This window comes from Lepidochelys kempii, chromosome 1 (assembly GCF_965140285.1).
Source record: "Lepidochelys kempii isolate rLepKem1 chromosome 1, rLepKem1.hap1, whole genome shotgun sequence".
Lineage (NCBI taxonomy): Eukaryota > Metazoa > Chordata > Testudines > Cheloniidae > Lepidochelys > Lepidochelys kempii.
The window spans coordinates 250,940,224-250,962,982 of record NC_136380.1 but is presented as its reverse complement, the minus strand read 5'-3'; the positions used below and the strand labels follow the sequence as shown (position 1 = coordinate 250,962,982).

The following is a 22,759-nucleotide window of genomic DNA, read 5'->3' as shown; positions in this document are numbered from 1 at the left end:
CCTGTTCCCTATGTCAACATGCCCGGGAAACTGACATAATGTCTCAATTAGCTACCAGTGCGACTAAGATGTGCTTCCATTTGGCAATCTTTCCTCTGAAACAAAGTGAAAACTTTAATTTGTTAAGTGAAAATCACCTGGTGGAGGAAAAAATTAAAATCCAGCAACCCACCCCTCCCATCTTGACTCTACATTGGGTGCTTTAATCTTGGCTTGGGGTCTAAGAAGCTCAATGATGACTCTGAAGATCAGTGAAGTGAAAAAAATGACTGGTAAAAAGCTTGCTCTTTAAACTGAGAGACCCTGGTATAATGCATACTGGAAAAAGCACAAAAGTATTGCCCAATCAATGCAACTGCATTTTCACACCCAGTTAGAAGAAATGGAAACCTGTACTAAACAATGCTGCTTTGCATAAGTCCAATTACCCTCAATGATAAATTGCCTAATTATTTCAGCTCTGCAGTCTTTTCCACATACTTTATCCCTTTCTTCATAGTCACCGTCTGCAGAGCAAGAACATTTGACTTTTACTAATTAGTGAGACGGAAAGATGCAAGACATTTAAAGGAAAGTGAATTTACTAAATGTATCTTATAGTTATTCTTTTCCCATCAAGGAAAAAAAAATCTTAATCATTTATTTAAAAGCCGCTCTGCTGGAAGCAAATTTTCTCCCTGAACACTCCATAACATCAAAATATTTACCTTTTGTTTTTCCATTCCCTGGGCAACTAACGGATTAAAACACAAGGTTAGATTAACACCTTGACATTAGCTGTAAGGTTCTCTATTTCTCAGGCTATTAAATCTTGGCTCCTGACTGCATAAAACCTTCATCATATTGTACCTTCAATGCATACAAAATTGATGCATAAAAAAATGGAGCTACTGAGAGGTTTCTTTTTAATATCCCTTCCACACCCCTCCCCCTGTGGTTTATTGAAATCAAGAGCAATGAGGGGCGAGAGATAATGGACCTACAGCTCTGAACTTTTTTGATGATACACAATTTGTCTTTTTTGGACTGCAAACATGTCTAACACAAAGAAAGGTGTTAAGCTCATTCAATTCCTGTTCCCAAAGTGATATGTGTGTCAATATCATTTTAACTTCTTCCTTTTTTGACCTAAGGGAATGTTACACATTACTGGAAAATATTACCTTTGTACCTTTTTTTCTATTCATTAACAAAAGTACCCTTGAAATTCAATTTCTCTCTCATTTTCATGTAAACCCAGAAAGTTTTACCTAGAACACAATCTCATTGTTTTCTAGGATATTAAAATGTGAATTTGGTGCTGGTGAAAAGTGCTGGTTCGACAGCCCTGAAGAATTAATTATTCTGTTCACGGAACGCATTCCACATGTGCAGAGACAGCATAAGCTTCCCTTCCCTGTCCTTGTCATATACCTCCATGGTAGCCAGGAGGGATAACCTATAGGAGCGAAATAGAAACCTAACTCCAAGTGCATTCAATCTGTGGCTCCCCTAACAACATTGCCAGTCCTGGTACCAGTTTTAAAATGGATTCAGACACTTGTCCATACATGAAGAGAGACAAACAGCTTGACACATAGCATCGCACCAGAGACGTTGAATAGTAACTACCCTCAATCTCTATTGACCTAGGCCCTTAGGCCCTCTCTCAGCTGCTGATATAGAGGTGATAGTCTTCATATCCTATTAACAATCATCCAAATCACACAGACACATTTTCGGAAAGTGGTCTGAATTTTCAAAAAATAACTAATCTCAGAGTCTCAATTTTTGGTTGCCCAATCTGAGACACCATAAAAGGGCCTAATTTTCTGCCCTCCAAAAATTAGGCCTCTGTTAGGTCTCTCAAATTTGGCCCCCATTAAATCAAGGCATCCAATATCACTAGTCCCTTTTTGCAAAAAGAAAAGGAGTACTTGTGGCACCTTAGAGACTAACCAATTTATTTGAGCATAAGCTTTCGTGAGCTACAGCTCACTTCATCGGATGAAAGCTTATGCTCAAATAAATTGGTTAGTCTCTAAGGTGCCACAAGTACTCCTTTTCTTTTTGCGAATACAGACTAACACGGCTGTTACTCTGAAACCAGTCACTTTTTGGCAATTTATGCCATTAATTTTTTTTGTTAGTAACCCTAGTGAAAATCCAATGTTCTTCAATTCTTTGTTCTCATAAACTATTAATCAGCGTGAAACAAAATAGTATTAAACAGCATGCACGCTGAGGGCTTTTTTTCATTTCCCTGACTTCCTCCCAACACCATTCCCTTTTGTCCCATTTTAATGGAGATATGTTTAGCCATATCACAGGAAGAACCCTAAACAGAAGAAAAGAAAATCCTAAACACTGAATCACAATTGTTTCTCTAATCCAACATTAAAAAGGCATTTTAGGATGGAACACGCAATAACAAAGCTTCCTGCTGTGTAGCATTATTGCATGAGTAAACTGTTAGAAATTGAAAATTAGGGTGGGGGCAGGGAGGGCAACATGGGAAGGTCACAGGAAGTTCACCCCATTAAGGTACTGCTTTACATAATCATGAAATGCAAACTAGTTTCCATTCCTTCTGGCAGCCGGTCAGTAGGCCTTCACTTTGTACACGTATTGACAAATAAATGGTCTGGTTGTTTTCTGTTAATACTACCTAATTTATGTACATACCTGGAGGAAAAATTCCACTTTGACCTAACACTCAAACCAGCTAGGATCATTTTTTAAGTTGCTAACACATTAGGAGTTTAATTCCATCATGGTATGCTTCTGGGGATTTAATATTTCTTAACAAAATATCATCATCAGCCCAGCTTTTAGACTCTGGAAGTATAAAATAGGTAATTTAGGATTCTGTGCTGGACTTTTAGATTACAGAGTTCTCCTTTTCTTCCCTATAGCTCATTCACATACAGACACATATTGATTATTTACTGGTTAAATGTGTTACTTGAATTCTCCCCTTCCACTAGGAGAGCCCTTACTGAGAGAAGAGGTACCTGTTTCTCTGGAGTCTCAAAAACCCAAGGTTGTCTTGGTCAGGAAAGGAGCGACTTGTATCAAGATCTCCTCTTAATTTTAATTGCTGAGGCTTGAAGACATCTCAGGATAAGAAGGATTGATGGTAATGCATAAAGCAGACTACAATGCTACACCTGAAGCACTATTGATCCCCTGAGAAATCTTGTGGCTAATTTGGGGAAGAGGAAAGGATGCTGTTGTTCCAAGTGGAAGCAAATTAACATCTAAATTGAGAAGTTACATTTTTGCTGCTATTGTTTAGTTTGGTTACTGCTCCCCAGGAGATATGTGCTATCCTGATGAATTCTATTTCCAGTTAATGTTGAGCTTTTGGGATACAGTCTGGGTTCCATACAAAGAGAGGTATCATACAAAGCTCTTCCTCTCTTGTTGTTTTTGAATACCGCGAGGCCAGATGTTCCAGATTTCTTTGACTTCCTACATTCTAGTTTCTGTAGGTAATAAGTATGGCTGAGCCACTGTTCTTTTGGGTCAGGGCCCTACCCTTTCACCCCAATTTACTTACTTTGCATCACAACTCACATGACCTGCATTGCAGCGTTGAACCTAGTTACTACGCATAGGACCTCATGCTTCTGGAAAGACTGCTGTTGGGAGACACTCTGCACCCAGATAAGATAATCCCATTCTATAGGCATCATACAATATGGACAAAACTACATCTCATCACATATGGCTTCCCTGGCAGGGCTAGTACCTTACAACCATTCCAAGGCCTATGAAAGATGTAGGCGGCACAGTCAGCCAGCCAAGGAAATTTATTGTGGCTCCAGCTTGTCTCCTCATCTCTCTATGGCCCACCTGTCAAGTGAAACTCTGAGCATCCACCTGCCCTGCTCCTTTCCAAATCCTAGTTTATCTGTTCTCAATCTCCCCTGGGCATCAGTGTGGACAAGGGTTTCACTCCAGTCAGGCTCTCCCCTTACTCCACCTGCTGTGATGTCTGCTCTGCAAATAATCTGGTCTATCAGCAGATACAAAAGAGAAACAAAACACTGATATTGTTGTAGGTTTGGCTTACTCAGCCTATGATGGAAGTATATTGATTACCATATATTACCAAAATGGTGGACAAAAGAAATGGGGATCGAGAGTCCAACTCTCGCTTGATGAAACTAATTTTCTTTTAGCCTGAGAGAAAAATACGTCAATTTTCACTCCTCCAAGAAAAAGTCTGAAGTGGGGGAGGATTCCTTCAGTTCCTTCCCTTTTCAGCTAATCTAGGTAATCAAACTTATGAATTCCTAGGGTGTCCATCATCCTAGAGGTTGCATGATTGCAACTGAGCCCATTCTGTCTAAATTCCATGTCACTGGAATAATTTATTATTTAACATCAACGTTGTAGTGATGCTGGTTAACTATTCTGATGTCAAAATGCCAGGAAAATCAAGGGGTCAAAAATTAATCTCTCAACAGCATATATTATCCAAGGCCCTCTTTAGTATACCAAGTCACATGTAGAATTGCAAGCAACAGATAAGATTAGATTTCATAGGAAAGAGACGGATGAGTCTGTGTTAATTAGCTTGGCAAAGAATATACACATTTATTAGAAAAAAATTATAGTCTCAAAAGCCTCTGGCCAATAATATAACCTTGAAAAATGAGGGCAATGGTCATGTCAATAGTTTCACTCCAGACCACCCTGCCTATTCATGGTGCTGCCCCAGTGGTCAAGTGAATTTCTCATATGCAGGCTGTCTTTCCTGTAAGGTTCCTAGAACAGTCAAAGAGACAAAAGAATGCATGGCTCCTGCTGGGGATTTAAGGTACTGACTATGTTTATATAAACTAATAATATACTCTTAAAAAACACTTTATGGTCCAGGAGTACTTATCTGGAGTGCAGGTTTGGAGGAAGGTGGTAACTACTGACACCTGCCTGTCAAAAATCATTTCATACATGTAACTCCTAACAGAATACATCGTATCTATCTAGGGTACTTATCAGGCCCTCATTACTGTAGTATCTGAGCACCTCGGAAGGTTTTTTAAATTGTATTTATCCTCACAACAGCCTTGTGATGTAGGAAAGTATTATTATCATCATCCTCATTTTACAGATGGGGAACTAAGGCACAGAAAGACTAAGTGATTTGCCCAAGGTCACACTGGTAAGTGAACCTGGATTTCCCCAAAATCCTTCCTCTCTAGAAGCTGACTGTGACAGCAAGTCCACACTCTACACACTGTTGCAATAATCTTTGTACACAGTATGCCTTGTGAGATTTCATCTGAAAACTCATAATATATTGGTCAATATAGTCCTGGTAAAATGTGTGTGGCAATGTTGTATGTGAAGTTAGAAGATTTCCTTGTATGTTATTAACACATGTTCCAAACCACAGCAGACGTTGGCAAACAGATCTGTCTCAAACAAAGGAATGTGTGCTCTGCTTAATTTGCATTTAAGCAGTAAACAGAGTCCTCAAGCAGGAAGGATTGACAAAGAAATCTCAGACAGGTGAGGAAAAAGCACCAGGGTACATCCTTCTCCTTAGACTTTTTGTCTCCAGAATCTCAGCTGGAAATTTTTTCCAAGAGGGGGGCTGATACTATAAAAAGAGGGACAAACACCCCAAGGCATCCCTCTTCCCTCCCCCTCTCTGTCCATCAATTCATTGCACCAGAAGGGACGAAGGTAGCAGCCACTGAGCTGGAGAAGGGGTCCTGGCCTAAGAAGTTTGATCAGTAAGATTGCTAATAGCATACAGTGAGAGAAATTGCTTGAATTTGAAATAGTTTGTTAAGTTAGGCACCAGTACCATTTTAACTTTATTTTCTTGTAACCATTTCTAACTTTTATGCCTCATAACTTGTACACACTTAAAATCTCTCTCGTTGTCGTTAATAAACTTGTTTTTATCTAATCCAGTGTGTTTAAATTGAAGTGTCTGGGAAACTCCATTTGGGGTACCAAGATGTGTGCATATTATTTCTGTTAATAAAACAATCTTTATATAAGCTTGCATTGTCCAGGAGGGGACTGGCCAGTATAGGAAATACATTTTTGTGAAAGATCTTGGATTGTGGGGGGGTGTTGAGGTCACCCTGCAATATAACCAAGCTGCTGAGAGCCAAGATATGACTGGCTGGCTGCAGGACACACACTGTAGGTAAAGTAGGTAGGAGTGCTTGCATGCTGGAGGCTGTCTGTAAGCAGTCGAAACTGGAGACTACAGCAGCAACGCAGCGTAAAGGGAACCCCAGGTTTAGAGGGCAGGGGTGACACAGCTACTCATTAGCCTGGATTGCCCTGGGTATATCACACTGACAGAGTGTAGAAACAGCAAGGAAAGATGTATTTTCTTCCCCTGCTCTGGCAATCATCATACAGCAAATATAAAAGTATCTAGAGACACAGATTAACATTTAATTATCCAGTGACCTTACCAGGAATGCAGAAATAGGCTCTTGTTTATTGTGGTCTAAGGATTTTACTGGGTTTTTGTTTTTAAGTAACAAAGCTGCTTACTGGCACCTGATGCTCACGTGAACGAGGTGCTGCTCTGAAACATCCTCTCCTTGCACAAATAACAAAATCAAAGTGGGCCTTTTCTTTGACAAAGTTGACAGCAAAATGATTCTTGCTGGTTGTGCTTATTTTGTGTGCGTTTGTGTATAAAATAGTGTCCCTCATCTGTGGAATTCTTCTTCCAAAGCCTATTTACGATACAGGCTCTCTTGACAAACGCAAGTCTTCACCCTCAGCATATTTGCTCAGCAAAGCTTAGTCTCTGTAGTTGCAAGTTTCGGAGTGTAAAGTGCCTTGAGATACAGTATGAAAGGCACCAGATACATGCAAATTGTTGTGGGTAATTCCCTGACAGTGGCATTTCTGTGACTTTCACCTCTTGTTTTTGCTAATACTCGGAGAAAGCAGCCTGTCTACTAAAGAGATTCACTGAATAAACAGCTTAAAATATAAAGTATTTCATTAGCAAAATGACACCATAATAAATACTTTTTCCTCTCACTGCTCCCTGGAAACTTTATGGAAGGGAAGAATTTTAAGTTGGTAAAGACGCCTTTATAACAAGACAAAAATATAATATCAAGCAGTATTTAGTTACATTACTACAATAGTAGGAAGGGAGTTCAAGGCAAAGGGCACAATCAGCTGGTGCCTATCAGCTTAGCTCCAGTTAAGTCAATGGAGCTATGCTGATTTACACGAGATAAGGATCTGGCCCCAAAGTTTGCAAGTTAAGCAATAAAAGAAAGCCTAGCTTGTGTCCAAATTATTTCATGAATTACTATAGCAAGTTCATGACCTGCAAAGGAGTGGCTATGTATCAATCCAGTCCAGCTCCTGGCTAATTTGCAACTCACCATTCAAAGCAGATTTATAACAACAATTAAGCAGTACCATTTTATAAATGAAATGATGATGTGTAATAATGTAGAGTAGGCACAAATCAATGCCAATGAAAAGCAATAAATGCAATTTAAACATAGGAAAGGCCAACATTTCTTTGTTTGATGTGCCAGAGCAACAGAATAGCAAATGTTTATGGGACAGAGTTTTTTCCTTTAAAAACATTCCTCCAAACTGCCTTTAAGCAGCAAGCTAAAATCCCAAGACCTTGAGTTTCTTTAAGATTTATGGGGTTACAACAGAAATAAATGACTGTTTTGTAGTTAAGACATTGGACTGTGAGTCAGGAGATGTAGATTCAGTTCCTGGCTCTTCTTGTGGGACTCCGGGCAAGTCACTGAAGGTATGTCTACACTGCAGTGAAAAACCCGTGGCTGGCTTGATCCAGTTGACTCGGGCTGACAGCAGGGCTTGGGCTAAGGGGCTGTTTAATAGTGATAGACTCTGGGCCCAGGCTGGAGCCTGGGATCTAGGGCCCTGCGATGTGGGAAGGTCCCAGAGCTTGAGCTGCAGCCTGAGCCCAAACTCCTACACAGCAATAAAACAGCCTTGCAGCCCGAGACAGCTGGCACAGGCCAACCGCAGGTGTGTAACTGCAGTTTAGACATACCCACAGTCTCTCTACTTTTCATCCTTAAAATGGGCATATTTCCTTTCTTCCTCCCTTTGTCTGTCTTACCTATTACATTCAAACTATAAGCATTTTGGGGGCAAGGACTGTCTCTTATTATGTGTAAGTACATGCTTAGTGCAATGGGGCCCTAGTTTTGGTTGGGGTTTCTAGGTATGTAAATACATAATAGTAATATACTGTATATTATTTAAAAACTAGAATGGAAGACCCCCAAGGGCTCTGTTTCCATATTTAATATTTTCCATTAATATTTGCTCTTCATTTTTAAAACACATTTACATTTGCTTCCTTGTTCCTCCCAACCTCCTGTTCTCCCTTGCGTTTGCCTGGCCCTAACAATCTTCACAGGCAACCAGCGACAAGAATGAATGAGCTGTTATTCAGGTGGAGCTTCACCATAGCTCTCCTAGCTAGTATCAGCCCACTGAGGACTTAATCATTAATACAGTATTCGATTTTTTTCAAATTATTTCAGCATGGTTCCAGGATCAGCATCAGGTCCTTACTTACACTAGCCATACACAGTGCTTTATGTCATCAAAAATGCATACCAACATGCGTCAGTTGATCTCCATAAGAGCTCTGTGAGGCAGGTTGGTACATAATTCTTGTCCATATTTTACATGTTAAACTGAGAATCAGAAAGGTGAAGTGTTTTGGCTGAGGCTGCACAGTGAGACATTTTTTCAACCAGGATCAGAACTCAGAAGGCTTCTTGCTCCCAGTTCCAGCCCCAATCCACTAGATTATGCTTTCTCCCTAAGATTAAGGTATGGGCACAAAAATACATTCCTAGCACCTCTTCTGGCTCTCTTCACCCTCTGAAGGGTGAACTGTCCAGACTCCAGCTCCTACCCTTCCCCCCGCCCCCAAGTTAGATTAATCACCTGATGATCTGGGTTGGATTTAAAGACTAAAGGGTGAACTGACATTGCTCATTTAAGAAATGTCTTTTGTCTTTTCTACAGATGACTTTATCTGGAGAGGGACAAATGGGAAGTGAAATGAAAGGCAGTAGCAAAACTGCACCTGTACCCCTCTCCCTCAGCTCTTTCCCTCATGTCTTCCTAGACTGTAAGGTCTTCAAGACAGAACTGGCAAAGGATTCTGAATGGCTGACAGGAATGGTTACAGAGCACATGTACAAACCCAGAAGGGGCCCGAGTGTAGCAAAAGAGAAAGAATAGAGTATGCAGCGGAGAGGAGTGGAGGTGAAGGAGGAATTGTTACTCCGACCCACTACATGCACTGTTTTCTGAGGGAAACTGACAGAGCAGCCCCATCCTAAGGCTGTCTTCCCTGGCAAGCTGCTCCGCAAGGCTTACTACAGCCCAGGTTAGTGGTAGCGTCTGCATTCACTGTGCAAGGGGGATAGACAAAGGGCCTACACAGGGGATAGGGAGCTCATGGCACTCTTCAGGTCTGAACCCAGGAGCCAACAAGGAACTGCTCTGTTCCCCAATTTGTACCAGTCTCATTCTCATTAGCCTAGGTCAGGCTGGCATAAAGCCCCTGAGTGTGGGGGTAAGGGATGTGGGTGCCTCTTACTCCCGGGTCAGAAGGAACAGGATTGAAAGGGCTATATAGGACAGGCCCACTCAGCTGGATCCCACAATGCTCTAGAAACACTAGTAAATGACTGTATTAACTACTCCTATCTATGCATAAATCACGTTGTTCACCACTGAAGTGCAGCCATCTCTGGGATGTAATGCAGCAGGTGTTTTAAGATCATACTGCAACTCTACACCACAGTTTAGGGCAATAAAAATATAACTGTACAATGCAACTGAAATTGCTGGGGGAATTGAGTAGGCATACTGCAATTACCTGACTATAAATTTGGCTGGACAGGACACAGCATAACTGTTTAACATGTGTGCATCTATGAATAAGTACAGTCTTCTATTTATGTACTGGTCAGATACAACCTGGCCAGCTGCACCCATCTTGCCTGTTCTGTCCCACTGATGTTCTTCTATCATGATCTTTAAATTGCAAAACACTTGGATTAAAGGTAAGAGCTAAGCTGAAATGTTGAGCATCATTCAACTGCTATAACCTCTTCAGGTTTCTTAGTGACTTTGAGATCAGCGAGCCTTTGGGTCACATACTCCTTCCCCCTTCCCCCCCCCCAACACGATACATTAATACATTCCCAGTTCTAAAACAGTTTCTTCCCCCATAACTTTTCAAATAATCTGTGAGGATTTTATTTTTTAGGCTAAATGTGGTTAATTACAGTGCTAATAGGATTGAACTGCTATACCCTCTTCCTGACCCTGAAGTGAATTCCTGGATCAGGGATCCTCTAACACATTAAAAAGATAAATTGTAGTTAATGTTGGTAGTAATAGGAAACCTTATGACAGGGGGCCATGCAGACTGGAAGCATGAACTTCTTGTTATTGAAGAGGACAGCTGAATGACTACAGTTCTGTTCCTCTTCTCCATTGTCATACAGCCATATATATGTTATCGGTAGCTAAAACTGAACATCAGTGAGGTAACAGGGGAAATGCTCTGCAAGGGGGTACTGACAACTGTGCATGTATTGCCTTGGTATCCAGACTGATGTCCACTATGAAATAAAGATAAGGCCATCAATCCTATTACGCGTATGACTGTATATTGAACCAACCATTTATTATGCTGTTAAACCACCCAGTTAATCTGTGTGCCGACCATTCCCATCTCCTTCTTTATATTCTACTCTGCCATTAAAGCCCTAGTGACAGAGCTTTCTCCAAATACCACAAAAGATAGAGCTATTGTGAAAATAAATTTGTAATAGGAACAAAAGTCAAGCATTACTCCTTTGAACCTAACAATAATAGAAGCTCAGAGAACACAGAAAGACAGAAGTGAATCACACACTGTGTCACAATGCCTACATCTACTTACAATTATGTAGAAAAATATAATGCATTTGCGTATGTAGATGTGTATGTGTGAGGAGAGAGAGAGAGAGAGTATATGTATACACACACACTCTTACTTGTATATATTTCATTGGATCCTTTTGGATGTCACTTATTTTCTTAGACTGTTAGTTCCTTGGGAGGGCACAGACTATATTTTCTTATGTGTTAATATAATATCTAGCACAAATAGATTGTAATCCTGAAGTGCTCTGACTGCAACATAAACCAATAAATCATACCCACTGTAGGCCAAAGGGTGCCCTCAGTCACAACTTTGCAACTCCCTAGTGTCATCAATGAAGTAAAATGGTTCTGAGGGCAGAATTTTCCCCTTGTACTTGAGTGAAAGGAGTAAGATGCTCCACTTGGAGTGCAACAGTAGTAATAATAATCTAGAATTATAAACCGAGTCTTATAATTAGAACATAAGATGCCAGTGGCCTCTCACTGGAGTAGCTCAGCTTATATGCATGAAATGCTTGATTTTGCTGAGGAGAAAGCCTTATGGATCAGGTTGATGAATGTTTGTATTTCACTGCTATCACTTATATATACAGCCTTACAGCAAAAGGAATCTTTCAAAAACTTGGGAAGGTACTGCTTAGAGGTAGAATTGCCACTCAAAGAATGTTTTGCATACAGGAAAGATGGAGGCAAATTTTCAAAGTATTCTGAGACTGGCCTTTACTTTTGCACAACCAGAGCTGGGTAAAATTGGTAAATTTTAATCATGTACATTTTTGCATATTCTAAAACTTGGATTTGCATGTAAATAAGCTGCTCAGACATCTAATTACTCAATTTGCATGCACAAATGGTGCAAAGGTGAGTTTTGGGGTGCATAAGAAGTAAGCAACCCAAAATTGCATGACCAAAGATTTGAGCATGCAAATTCATCAGCTGAAATGAAGAAGGCTGTATCTAGTGTTATTTTTGTCCCACCAAATTCCTGACTCATTAAAAAGCTCATGAAAAACAATGACGAAGACAAATACAGACACTAGATACTGCACACTATCTTATTAACAACTAGAGCAGAGAATTCAAGAGATCAAAATTTCTGGCGCACTGTGTTTCCATTGACTGTAGCCAAGGAAAAGTGGACTTTGGACTTGGCTTTGCAGGTACTGGAAGTGAAGAAGGTATCGATATAAAATGTTTGGTTTTAAAATAAACAGGTATTTGTAATTTTTAAGTCTATACATAGATTCTCTTACCAATTTGGGATGAATTCAACTTATTAATATTTTAACAAAAGCTTTAAAGATCATTATTGAGGACAAAAATTTTGCTTATGAAAATTCAGAAAATAAAAATCTGCCATAACACTGACAAAACAAAACTGTAGGTGTGGGGAGGGAAGAAAACTTAAACTGTATAATTTTAGTGTCTGGCCACATTTGGGGGCTGGGGGACATTGTACAATATTCTGCAAATTTTAAGTGTTCATTAAGAAAAAAGAGTTTGGGGCCAGATCCTCAGCTGGTGTAAACTGGAGCAGTTCCAATGGAACCACATCAATTTACATCAGCTGAGAATCTGCCTCTTTCTAGCTATCTTTTTTGGCTGCAAAAATTTATGCTGTAAACAGCTGCTGCTGCCCTGTAAACTCATTTGTCAGACAAATGTCTCTGGACAAACAACAAAATCAGCAAAGGTGGGACATTACTCCCTTCAAAAAGTTACTGGGCCCATATCACTGCTAAAATTATTAAGCACACAGGCAGTTTCTCTCTCATCTTCTTAAAAAAAAAGAAAAGAAAAGAAAACCAAGGTTATGGCATGCAAACAACTATATTAAGGTGTAGCGGGGTGGTCACCCGCTCTGGGCCTGAAATGGTTACGGCCAGCCCTGGGAGAGGGCAGGGGTGGTGAGCCAAAGGCTAGGCTGATGGGGAAGGCAGCCTCAGCTGGGGCCATGCCCCAGTCAGGCCACAGCTGGCCCTATAAAAGACTATGAGCCAGGGGCTCAGGCAGTCTCTCTCTAGCTGTGGAGTGAGACGGGCCTGGCTGCTTGGGAGCTGAGTAAGGAACCTAGAGTGGAGCAGGGCTAGGGGAAGGCTAGAGGAGCTGGGGGAGCTCCAGCCTGGAAACCCCGCAGGCTGCAGGCCTTGTTAAAGGCTGGGAATGGTACTGGGGTTGCAGAGGTGCAGCCCAGGGTAGGCAGAGGCATCAAGTCCAACCCCCCCTTTGCCAATGATGAATGGCTTGTACACTGCAGTCTGCCCCAGTGAGTGGGGGCTAGATGGTGACTGGCAGTAGCCATAGACTGAGGTGAGGTGGGGATAGAGGGTTGGGGGTTCCCCTGGGTGGGGAGACCCAGAGAGAGGGTGTACTGCCAGGGGGCAGCACCCAAGATAAAGGGGCACTGGGGTCTGTGAGGGAAACGGGGGCCTGAGGCAAGTGGGACACTGGCCTGCAGAGGGCACTCCGGAGGCCGGAGAGCTAATTCCCAGGACGACTAGCGGGAGGGGCTGTGCTGGTGCGTCCCACCTTGCTACATAAGGTTTCACAGTTAAAACCACACACACACACACACACACAAAAAAAAGAATCAGGAACTTCTGATTCTTGCCCAGTAGCAACTTTAACTCATCCACACTGGATATATTTGGTGTGATAGAATGGGATATGTCTGTGTCACATTCTGAACATTTTATATTGTAATCTCATTTTGTGTCAGGACCTACATCCATTTTGTTATGTGCTGAACACATGTCCAATCTCACCCAAGGCAAGGTTATTGAAATGCATTCCAGATAGCTGCCCCGTCCAGGAAAAGTATTTGACACTGCTGAAGGATCATCACTGAGAAGCAGTCACAGAGCGATCGGGAGCCATCCACTTTGATTGTCTCTCAACTACTGGTCCAAACTCATGGAACAATGGATTTTCTACATAGGGGCACCAGCACAGCCGGTAGGTCTGCAGTTCCTCAGCCAGGGCACATGGCAAAAGGAAAGAGTCTATATTTACGAAGAGCTGCTGCTTTGAAGTACAGAGGTGCACCACTGCTACATGTAAGCCAGATGTGAAGGAGAGAGAGAAAGCAGGAGGGAATATGCCCAGCATGAATGCTGACAAACTTTGATTCACAAATGGGGTAACATGAGACTGGGTGGAGGGTATGCCTCAAGCCTGTTTCTTGTTTTCAAAGATCTATAATTCACTAATGTTTTCTAGAGTAAAATGACTGTGGTTAAGAAATTCCTAGGCTAAGCCTGTGCTCCTTGCTTGCCTGAGGTCTCAGCCTGATAGTGTACCATAGGGATTCAGAGCTAGAAACAGTGAGTGGACGCTACCTAGTCCCAGTGGGTTTAGAAGCATGTAGGACCCAGTGGTTGGGTTCAGTCGCAACAGTCTGGCATCCATGTCATGTGTTTCGGGCCAGGTGGTGACATTTAACATTTTGTTTTTATTTTTCTTGTTAAATAAGTAACTGAATATAACTAAAACCCAGGAAATGCATACAGGACTGGGGCCGACAAAACTACCACCTGCATTAGAGGCTACAGTGGGAGGATACATTCACAGTGGATTAATAAAGAGAACATGGTTCATTTAAATGTTACTCTTGGGATCTTAATTTTTGCACTCCCTGACTTTTTTATTTTAATGGTGCAATATTCATGTTGCATTAATGTAGCTTTGTGCATGTAATTTACATTTTTAATATCTGCCTCATGTGTCCAGGTCCATATTTCAAGGCAGGCACTCTGCTCACACTACTTATGTTATGCAAAGAAGTCAATGAATCTACTCACATGTTTTCCAGAGAACTCATCTATCTCCTGAAGCAGTTTCTCCTGGCACTCTGGGTTGGTGGCTAATAAGTAGGTGGCGAAGGAGAGGGCATTGGTAGTGGTCTCATACCCACCAATGAGGAAGATGAAGGCTTGGCCTACAATCTCATCCTCAGACAATGTCTTCTGAACCTTTTTAGGCAGGGCCTTGTCAGCAGGAGGCTTATGGTCCTGAATGGAAACATCAGCTTGGTTGACTATGTCAAAGTGCTCCACACCAATGCAGTTAGTAGAGCTGCGAGCATCGAGTATCAACTGGAGGAAGTCTCTGCGCCTCTGTGAAATGCAAGATAAAAACATACGCTCAGAATGAATCAAAATAATAAACTATGCACATGTGTTCAAAATGATTGTGCGTGACCACGTCAGACACATTACAAGGACCTAATTTCCAGAGGGTGGGTATTTAGCACTTTCTGGTCGTACCTATAATGGCATGTCCCAGCCGACGCACACCGGCACAGCTGTATTGCCAGTGCGTGTGCATGTGGGGGGTAGGGACGGGGGGATGGAGGCATACTCTCTGCCCATTCCCCACCTACCTACTCTGAGAAGGGAGTAAGCAGGCATGTTGTTCTACTTATTCACATATGCCCAAACCTAAGGTCCAGATAGCCACGCTAGGCATGTACAGGGGAGTTAGCTTATGCAGCCACTCAAGAGCACACGAAGCCACAATCTAGGTCTCAGGGCAGATCTATCCACAGTTTTTGTATCAATTTAACTATGCTGGTTGTGCAGCCCTCTAGGGTGGACTCCATTTTATTGGTATAAAAGTGCTTATATTAGTATAACTTTGGTAATAAGTTGCACCACTATAAGCATCTCTCTACGATATAGTTACATCAGAACAAAACATGTATGTATGTCTTGTTCATGCAAAATGCTTGTTGAACCATCCTCCTTTTACTAAAGCTACTTGCTTATGTCAGTTTGAGCCAGAAAAATGCCACAGGAACAGAACTATGCACAAGAGCGGGTTGACTCCAAGCCAGTTTGGATTGACTTTTGAGAGCAGGATATAATACTGCTGTGCTGAATCTAAGCCATGAGGCCAGGAGATTCATTTGTCAATTCCTCAAATACCAACATAATGTATCATAGCACAGAAAGAACCCAGGGGTGACTGCAGTGCCAGGATCTGACATGCTGCAGCTTGAAAAGGAAAAGCAGGGATCAAGTGTTTCTTCAAAAGGATTAAATCGGCATTTATTTATTAATTAAAGAATAAACAAAAATATTTTGAATTATTTTCTTGCATCAGATGATACAGATAAAGAAGAAACCAGAGAAAGGACAGGCTAGTGAGATAAGGGTAAGGAAGGAGCAATTAATTATATATATCAACAGACTTAATCAGATAATATTTTTACATGACATGGGAACAAGAAGCAGCGAGAGCCAAGAGGAGAAATATTTTATATCCTGTGCTCTAGCTCTGCTGCCAGCAAACTGCAGAGAGAAACTGAAATTCAGAGCGTTTGGGTAAGGCAAGGGGGTAGCACGGAACCGCTCTAAGTTCTCCTGTGAATCTCAGTCCATCAAATGAAAGCTTGTAATTACACATGTGAATTTGGTGCCCCTGAAAGCAAGAGGCTGGATTATAAAGGCCAGTGCCAGTTATGGTATACACAAGAGCTGTGCGTACTGGCCGAGCTGATCTGCATTACACCCAGTGCCCTGCATGCATGGATTTCCCAGGGTGATGAAGCATGCAAAGCCATATTACTGTATATTGCACTCAGAAATGTGTCCCATCATTTACAACACCATCCTATGCCTAAATTTAGAAATGTGTTCTGCAGTCAAAATGAATGTACTGCTAGCAAAAAGCCTCTCATGTCTAACACATGAAGAAATAAAAGAGCTGTGACTGTATTGTAACTGTTACTGGGTAATATACGTTCTTTCCCAGCCGTCCCTGTGAACCAAAGAATCCATATTTCTGCATACTTTAACTCTTTATGGCTAAAGACTGCATTTAACTGCCCTAGGAAGACTTCATTCACGTGAAAAGAAAAGGAGTACTTGTGGCACCTTAGAGACTAACCAATTTATTTGAGCATAAGCTTTCGCGAGCTACAGCTCACTTCGCGGCTGCTACTCTGAAACCGTTCATTCACGTGCTCATTCAACATTTGTTCTGGTAGTCAATGCATTGTGCAATAAACAGTCCAGCTCTTGGTCCTGGTCTACACTTGAAATTTTTTCCTGTATACCTATTTCAATTAGGTGTGTGATACTGGTAAATGCCCTACCGTGTATGCAGTTGTAGCTGTATAAAGGTGATTTACACCAGTATAGTTAAATCCCTTTCTTGCACAGGAATAGCTAGTTATATGGTATAAATCACCTTTATACCAATATGTCAACATTAGAGGGGTTGTACTGCTGTGACTCTACCAGTAAATTTAAAGTGGTACAATTTTTCTAGTGTAGACAAGCCCTTAGTTTGAACCAGAGATAGGCAAATATGGTCAAAGATATATTTGTGTGTAGTTTTGCAAAGCAACCCACTGGCTCCTGTTGCCTAGGAATTGTACTTACTTGTGAAGTCTGGACCTCAAATTTAGATTGTAAGTTCTTTGGGGCAGAAATTGTCCCTTACAATATGCTTGCCCACCATTTAGCCATATGAGGCCCTGATCTTGTTTGAGGCCTCTAGGCACTGCCAGAATAGTTGAAGTAATAATAATCATAATAAATAATAGAACAGGGTGAGCAAAGTTTAGTTCACAAGAACATTCGTGCAAAACAAAATGAATTCTAGCACAAGTTAAATATTCACTAGTGTATTGTACTAAAACACTGCCATCACAATTTTGACCTTTTTGCATATAATATGGAAAAGAGACACATCTTCCTGTTTATGAACTGTAGGTCATCCAATCAGAGAGGAGAAGCAAATAACTTCTAACTTATTTATACCATGTGATTGGCCCCGTAACGCACAGGGACTATTAAAAGCCACCGGTTAGTGAACAATCCATAAAAAACTTAAGTTTATTTGCACACACTATTTGAATAAATGTGAAGAATGAATAACACTGAAAAATCACAACTTGTTCATCGATAATTCACAAAGAGAATAAAGCGGTACATTTTAACAAATCCTCCGCAGTACACAGTTCATCCAGCTCTACTTTACACATCAATACAGAATGCAACATTAACAATCATCAGCCCAGCAAAGAAAAGAGATTTCAATTTGGCAGGCTGGTTATTACCTATCACAGTGAGACATGCTTTTTTTTCTGGGATCACAAAGGTAGTAAAATCATCCTTCCCCAAAAAGCACAGTATGGTGACTGGGAAAAAACATTGGCATAGAAACAAAAAAAGTTGGATTATTTGTCAGTTGCTGGAGGTGAGAAGAGGGAGTCTCTCAGGTACATTCACAGGAAAGAAAATGCACATTTTTCAGTTTGACAACAGATCTGATATTGGTAGCATCACCACATGAAAACATTCTCTGGGCATCATATTTAGCTGCTGGCTTACTCTTCCCAATGGGAAGTTTCTTTGATTTTCCTGACAGACAGCAGAAGCCAACAGAACCTTCTATATTATATTCAATCTTTCTTAGTTACGTTATTCCTGAGTAAGAGGGAGCTGCAATTGCCAGCAGCAAAACAAAGTCACGTCAATGAGATGGACTTCCATTTTTTATTTTTTTCCACACAAGGAAGCATCTATCATTAAACCAATGAAAGCTTCAGATTTAGTTACTGCTTCAAAGACTATAATTTGGATGTGGTTTGCAGGAGAGTAAATGTTCAACTTTGTGGATGATATAGTTACCCCCTTTGAAATATATACTAGGACAAGTCCTGCTTTCAGTCTCTCAGAGAAAGATACTTTATTATATGCTTCCTAACACCACTGATCTGGGCCATATCATCCCTCTCATTAGTCTCCTTAAACATCACCTGGCCATGCAGAAAAATCACTCTGCATGGAACTAACCAGCTTTGTGCTACAGATGTGTAGCAGAAGAACAGATGGGTCCTGTTCTGGGGAAGGCACATCCAGCAGTATTTATCATTCTTTCTTCAGTACTCACTTTTAAGCTTCACAGCTGTCAAAAGAACATAGAAGTCTGTCCCTTGTGCATGCAATGCATCATAATTCTTCTCCTCACAAGAATCAAGGGTCTTGGGCAGGGTCTCAAGCTCACTCAGCCTTGAACTGGGAAACTGCACTTTTGCATAACTTTTAAGTTAAGCCTATAGAACGACCTTTTAACTACTGAACCCTGGCTTTTGGGACCCAAATGGACCTCTTGGGTTACAGTTTTAGAAGGTGAAAGGGAAAGCTCACAGACAGCGCTATCAGAAACATTTCCCGTGGAATCTTCATTCAGAAGGATGCTTTCAACTGCAAGGATTTCTACAATTTTTTCTCACACCTGTAATTCAATTTGGGTTTCAGGTTTGAATGAACTAAATAATACCAAAGCAAATTACACATGAAACAGGCAGCCAGACTGGAAAATATAATTGATGAAACTCTCCCAAGCTCCTCTCATCAAAGCTCTTGCCAACCCAAGCTCCACACACTCATGATGCCAAAATGAAATGCCACTAACAATAGACTGCACCAGACCTTCACAGTATGATCATACCTCCTCTTTCCTGCATGCTTTGATTGGCAGTGAAATAACAAAATAGGTTGACAGTAAAATCTCATTAGGATTCAAAATTAACCCACTCATAAAATGAAGCAGTTTACACCTCTTTCAGGGATTGTTTCAGGCTTTCTGCAGACTCAGACACACATAACTATATTAGTCTGCATCCAGTTCACATTTTGAAAGCTAAATTTGGGACCTTGAGGGCCAGCATCTTGGGGCCAGACCTTTGTCTGGAATAGCTTCACTGGTATCAGTAAAGAAGCGGAGAATAAAACTCTTGATTTTTTTTTTTAATTGAAAGCTTTACTATGGAGCACAAAATGAAGCCCTCAAGGAAGAGTATCTGTCAAATTAAAACAGGATGGTCAAATCCAACTTCTGATTAAAAACACTAAGTTTCACATCAAAAACATGCAAACTCCAGCCCTCTGGGAAAAAAAATCCATCACCCCAATAAATCAGAGATTCTCTTCTTTCTATATGTTTTAAACCAGAGATTGGAATTAATTGGGATGCTTGAGTTGACAGGTCCTAGATTTGCCCATCTGGGGGTTGAGGGCAGGGCACTCTCAGCGGAGGGCTCCCAACTCTGGAATTTAGTCCCCCTCTCAGTCCAAAAGAACCAGAGTTTGTTGAACTTCAAGTCAATTGCAAAGTTTATCTTTTAACACAGGCCATCCTTAAAGGTATTGTTTGAGGGTGGTAGGGAAACTAGTTTGTTTGCATTCACTAACACTGGCTGGATGGCTTATTGTGGTGTTTTTATTGTAAACAAGTTGAGAGATTGATGATAGGCACATCTTATAAAGGAATAAAGCTCCTACTTTTATGAGGTTTTTAATGCAAAAGGATAAATATCGGCCCAGGTTTATTTGAAAGATTCAAGAACATTTTGTCAAACCTGGTCTGAGCATAGTGTTTGTCATGAAACTCCAGAGCAGTGAAGTTTTGTGTTATTTTGCACTTGGTTCAGATAATTTCATACAGCTCAAAATAAAAAGAGTTTAGTCAATTTCCCTGGCTCCAGAAATGTCATACTGATTATGCTCATTGTACTTAGAGAGTGGTCAAACTAACTATGAATGTCCTTGTTTGTGGAGGGAGAATCCAGACTGATTCCCTTTTCTCTACAGAAAACAGATGCATCATTATGATAACTTGATCAGGATGTTACATTACCCTGAAGTCACAGCTACAGAACACACTGGAAGAAACAGTTAGTGAACAGACAAGACTGTCAAATTCTTGGAGTCACCTGCAGACTTAGAGTCAGAGATGGAATCTCCTTTGCAAGGATGATGACTCTTGCCTTTTTACAAATAAATAAATCAAGTATTAAGCTAATGCCTACTAAGATGCTATTTCATTGGCTGGATTAACCACCCACAAACAACTAGAGAGAGGAGCTATGTTATAGTAGATAGCATTTACCCCATTGTGAGCAAGGACACTTGGGTTCTATTCCAATCTCTGTCTTTGAACTACAATTAGCTTCCGTTCCCCCACTGTAAAAGGGATATAATAATATACAATATATATTTACAGGGTATTGTGACGCTTAAGTTAACTGAGATTTATAAAAACACTTTAAAAACCTCACATGAAGGGGGAGAGAGAGAGATATATTAGATGGAGTTTAAGGCCATAATGGATCATTAGATCATCTAGTCTGACCTCCTGCATATCACAGACCATGGAATTTCACACAGTTATCCCTGTACTGAGCCCAACAACTTGTGTTTGACTACAGCATAACTTGGGTTTTTAACATCCTATATAGACACAGAGAGAGAGAATATACTATTTCTGTGCATCTGGCCATGGAGTCACCCAATAACAGGAAAATCAGGCTGTTGAAAAATACGAAGCAATTTCCCTCTGCTGGGTTCCACTTAAAGACAAAAGAACGGTTCAGAGGGAAGGCGACAGAGAAGAGTGCTCAGGTTTCCCCTCTTCACCTTCTGAAGAACTCTGGATGGATGGGGATCTCTCTTTCCATACAGAGAAATTAAAATACACCTTGTGGTCCACATTGTAAAAGTCCAATGTTTGAAGTTGGGGAAGGAGGGGAGGGGACAGGGAAGGGAAATGGTGCTACTATACTCCCAACACTCACTCACCATGTCCAATCCCAGAAAGTTCCTCACTTGGTTAACGATCCAGAGATTATTTAGCTGCTCACTTATCGAGCACAGCAGTGAAGCAAAATAAAATATAGAAACATCAGTACAGTATACAGGCAAGTGCCAGCCTGTATTAGAGGTATTAAGAGTCTACAGAGAAAATCATGTCATTCCCAAGATCTTCCACACAGTTCAGAGATGAAAATAAATTTGAATTTTAGATTCAGTTGCTAATGAATGAAGACAATTTAGAGAGCTATTTCAAGCTGAGACAAGTTTAAAACAGGTCCTTCTAGTTCTTCCAGGATGAGCTGTTGCGTATGAACCACAAAGCTCCTAGTTACAGGCTTGTTTGAGGCAACACGTAGAATAAAGAAACAGGACAATTCTCGCTACTGAATTCTGCTCAATACCATGTTTTTTTATTTCTCAATGAAGCTACTCCACAGTTTTCTAAAGTGTAACCTTAGGTTTAAATTTCTTGACTTTGAGACTTTTTTTTTTAAAACTGCAACATTCTTTATTTCTCTGCACCACCATCACCACTTAAGTTCTTGATACATATTTACAACCATAATGCACTTAAGCAAGGTTATTTTTTCTGGAAGTCATAAAATGCTCATACTTGCTGTCTGGGCAATTCCAAGAACAGCTCATGCTACAGTTTATGATCTATGGCATCAGGTGGACATCCCAAAAGAGCACTTTATAATTCCAGAAAGGGACAAGCAGGGGAATCCATATAAAAACAGTATAATGGGGAGTAACAAAATATCACAATAGAACTCCCTGTGAATAAATTAGCTACACCCAGGGCTCATCTACACACTATGGCAAAGCACGCCAGAGGGGTGTGATTTGTAAAGCACTCTAACATGTTGGACTCTAACTGCACCATGTAAACTCTGCTGGCACACTCTAAAAGGTCCTTACTTGGTGTAAACAGTCTACTTGGAGCTTGTCTACACTGTGTCGTCTACATTAACGCTAACTAGACAACTTTTAGAGCTAGTGTTCTACAAATCACACCCCTCTAATGCACTTTGCCAGCACAGTGTAGACAAAACTGAAGTAGCCTACAGTTGGCTAAAGCCACTGTGCTAATCCCTTCTGCAGTTACACAAAGTATTCACTTACAAGAAGGATATTTTTACTTCTTTGGATACACTAACTGCCAGCTAAATACACAGGGAAGGGGAAGAAATAATTTTTAAAGAAGAGATGGT

At 40.8% G+C, this 22,759-nt stretch overlaps 1 protein-coding gene across 4 annotated transcripts in view; it reads right to left on the bottom strand.

Moving 5' to 3' along the window:
• Positions 1 to 22,759, bottom strand: part of TBXAS1 (thromboxane A synthase 1) — a 316,426-nt gene that overhangs the window by 81,466 nt on the left and 212,201 nt on the right. For all 4 annotated transcript variants that reach the window (XM_073323035.2, XM_073323042.2, XM_073323058.2 and 1 more), the window contains one exon: positions 14,739 to 15,053. In XM_073323035.2, the coding sequence (XP_073179136.1) occupies positions 14,739 to 15,053 (315 nt within the window). The remainder of the gene's footprint in view (positions 1 to 14,738; positions 15,054 to 22,759) is intronic.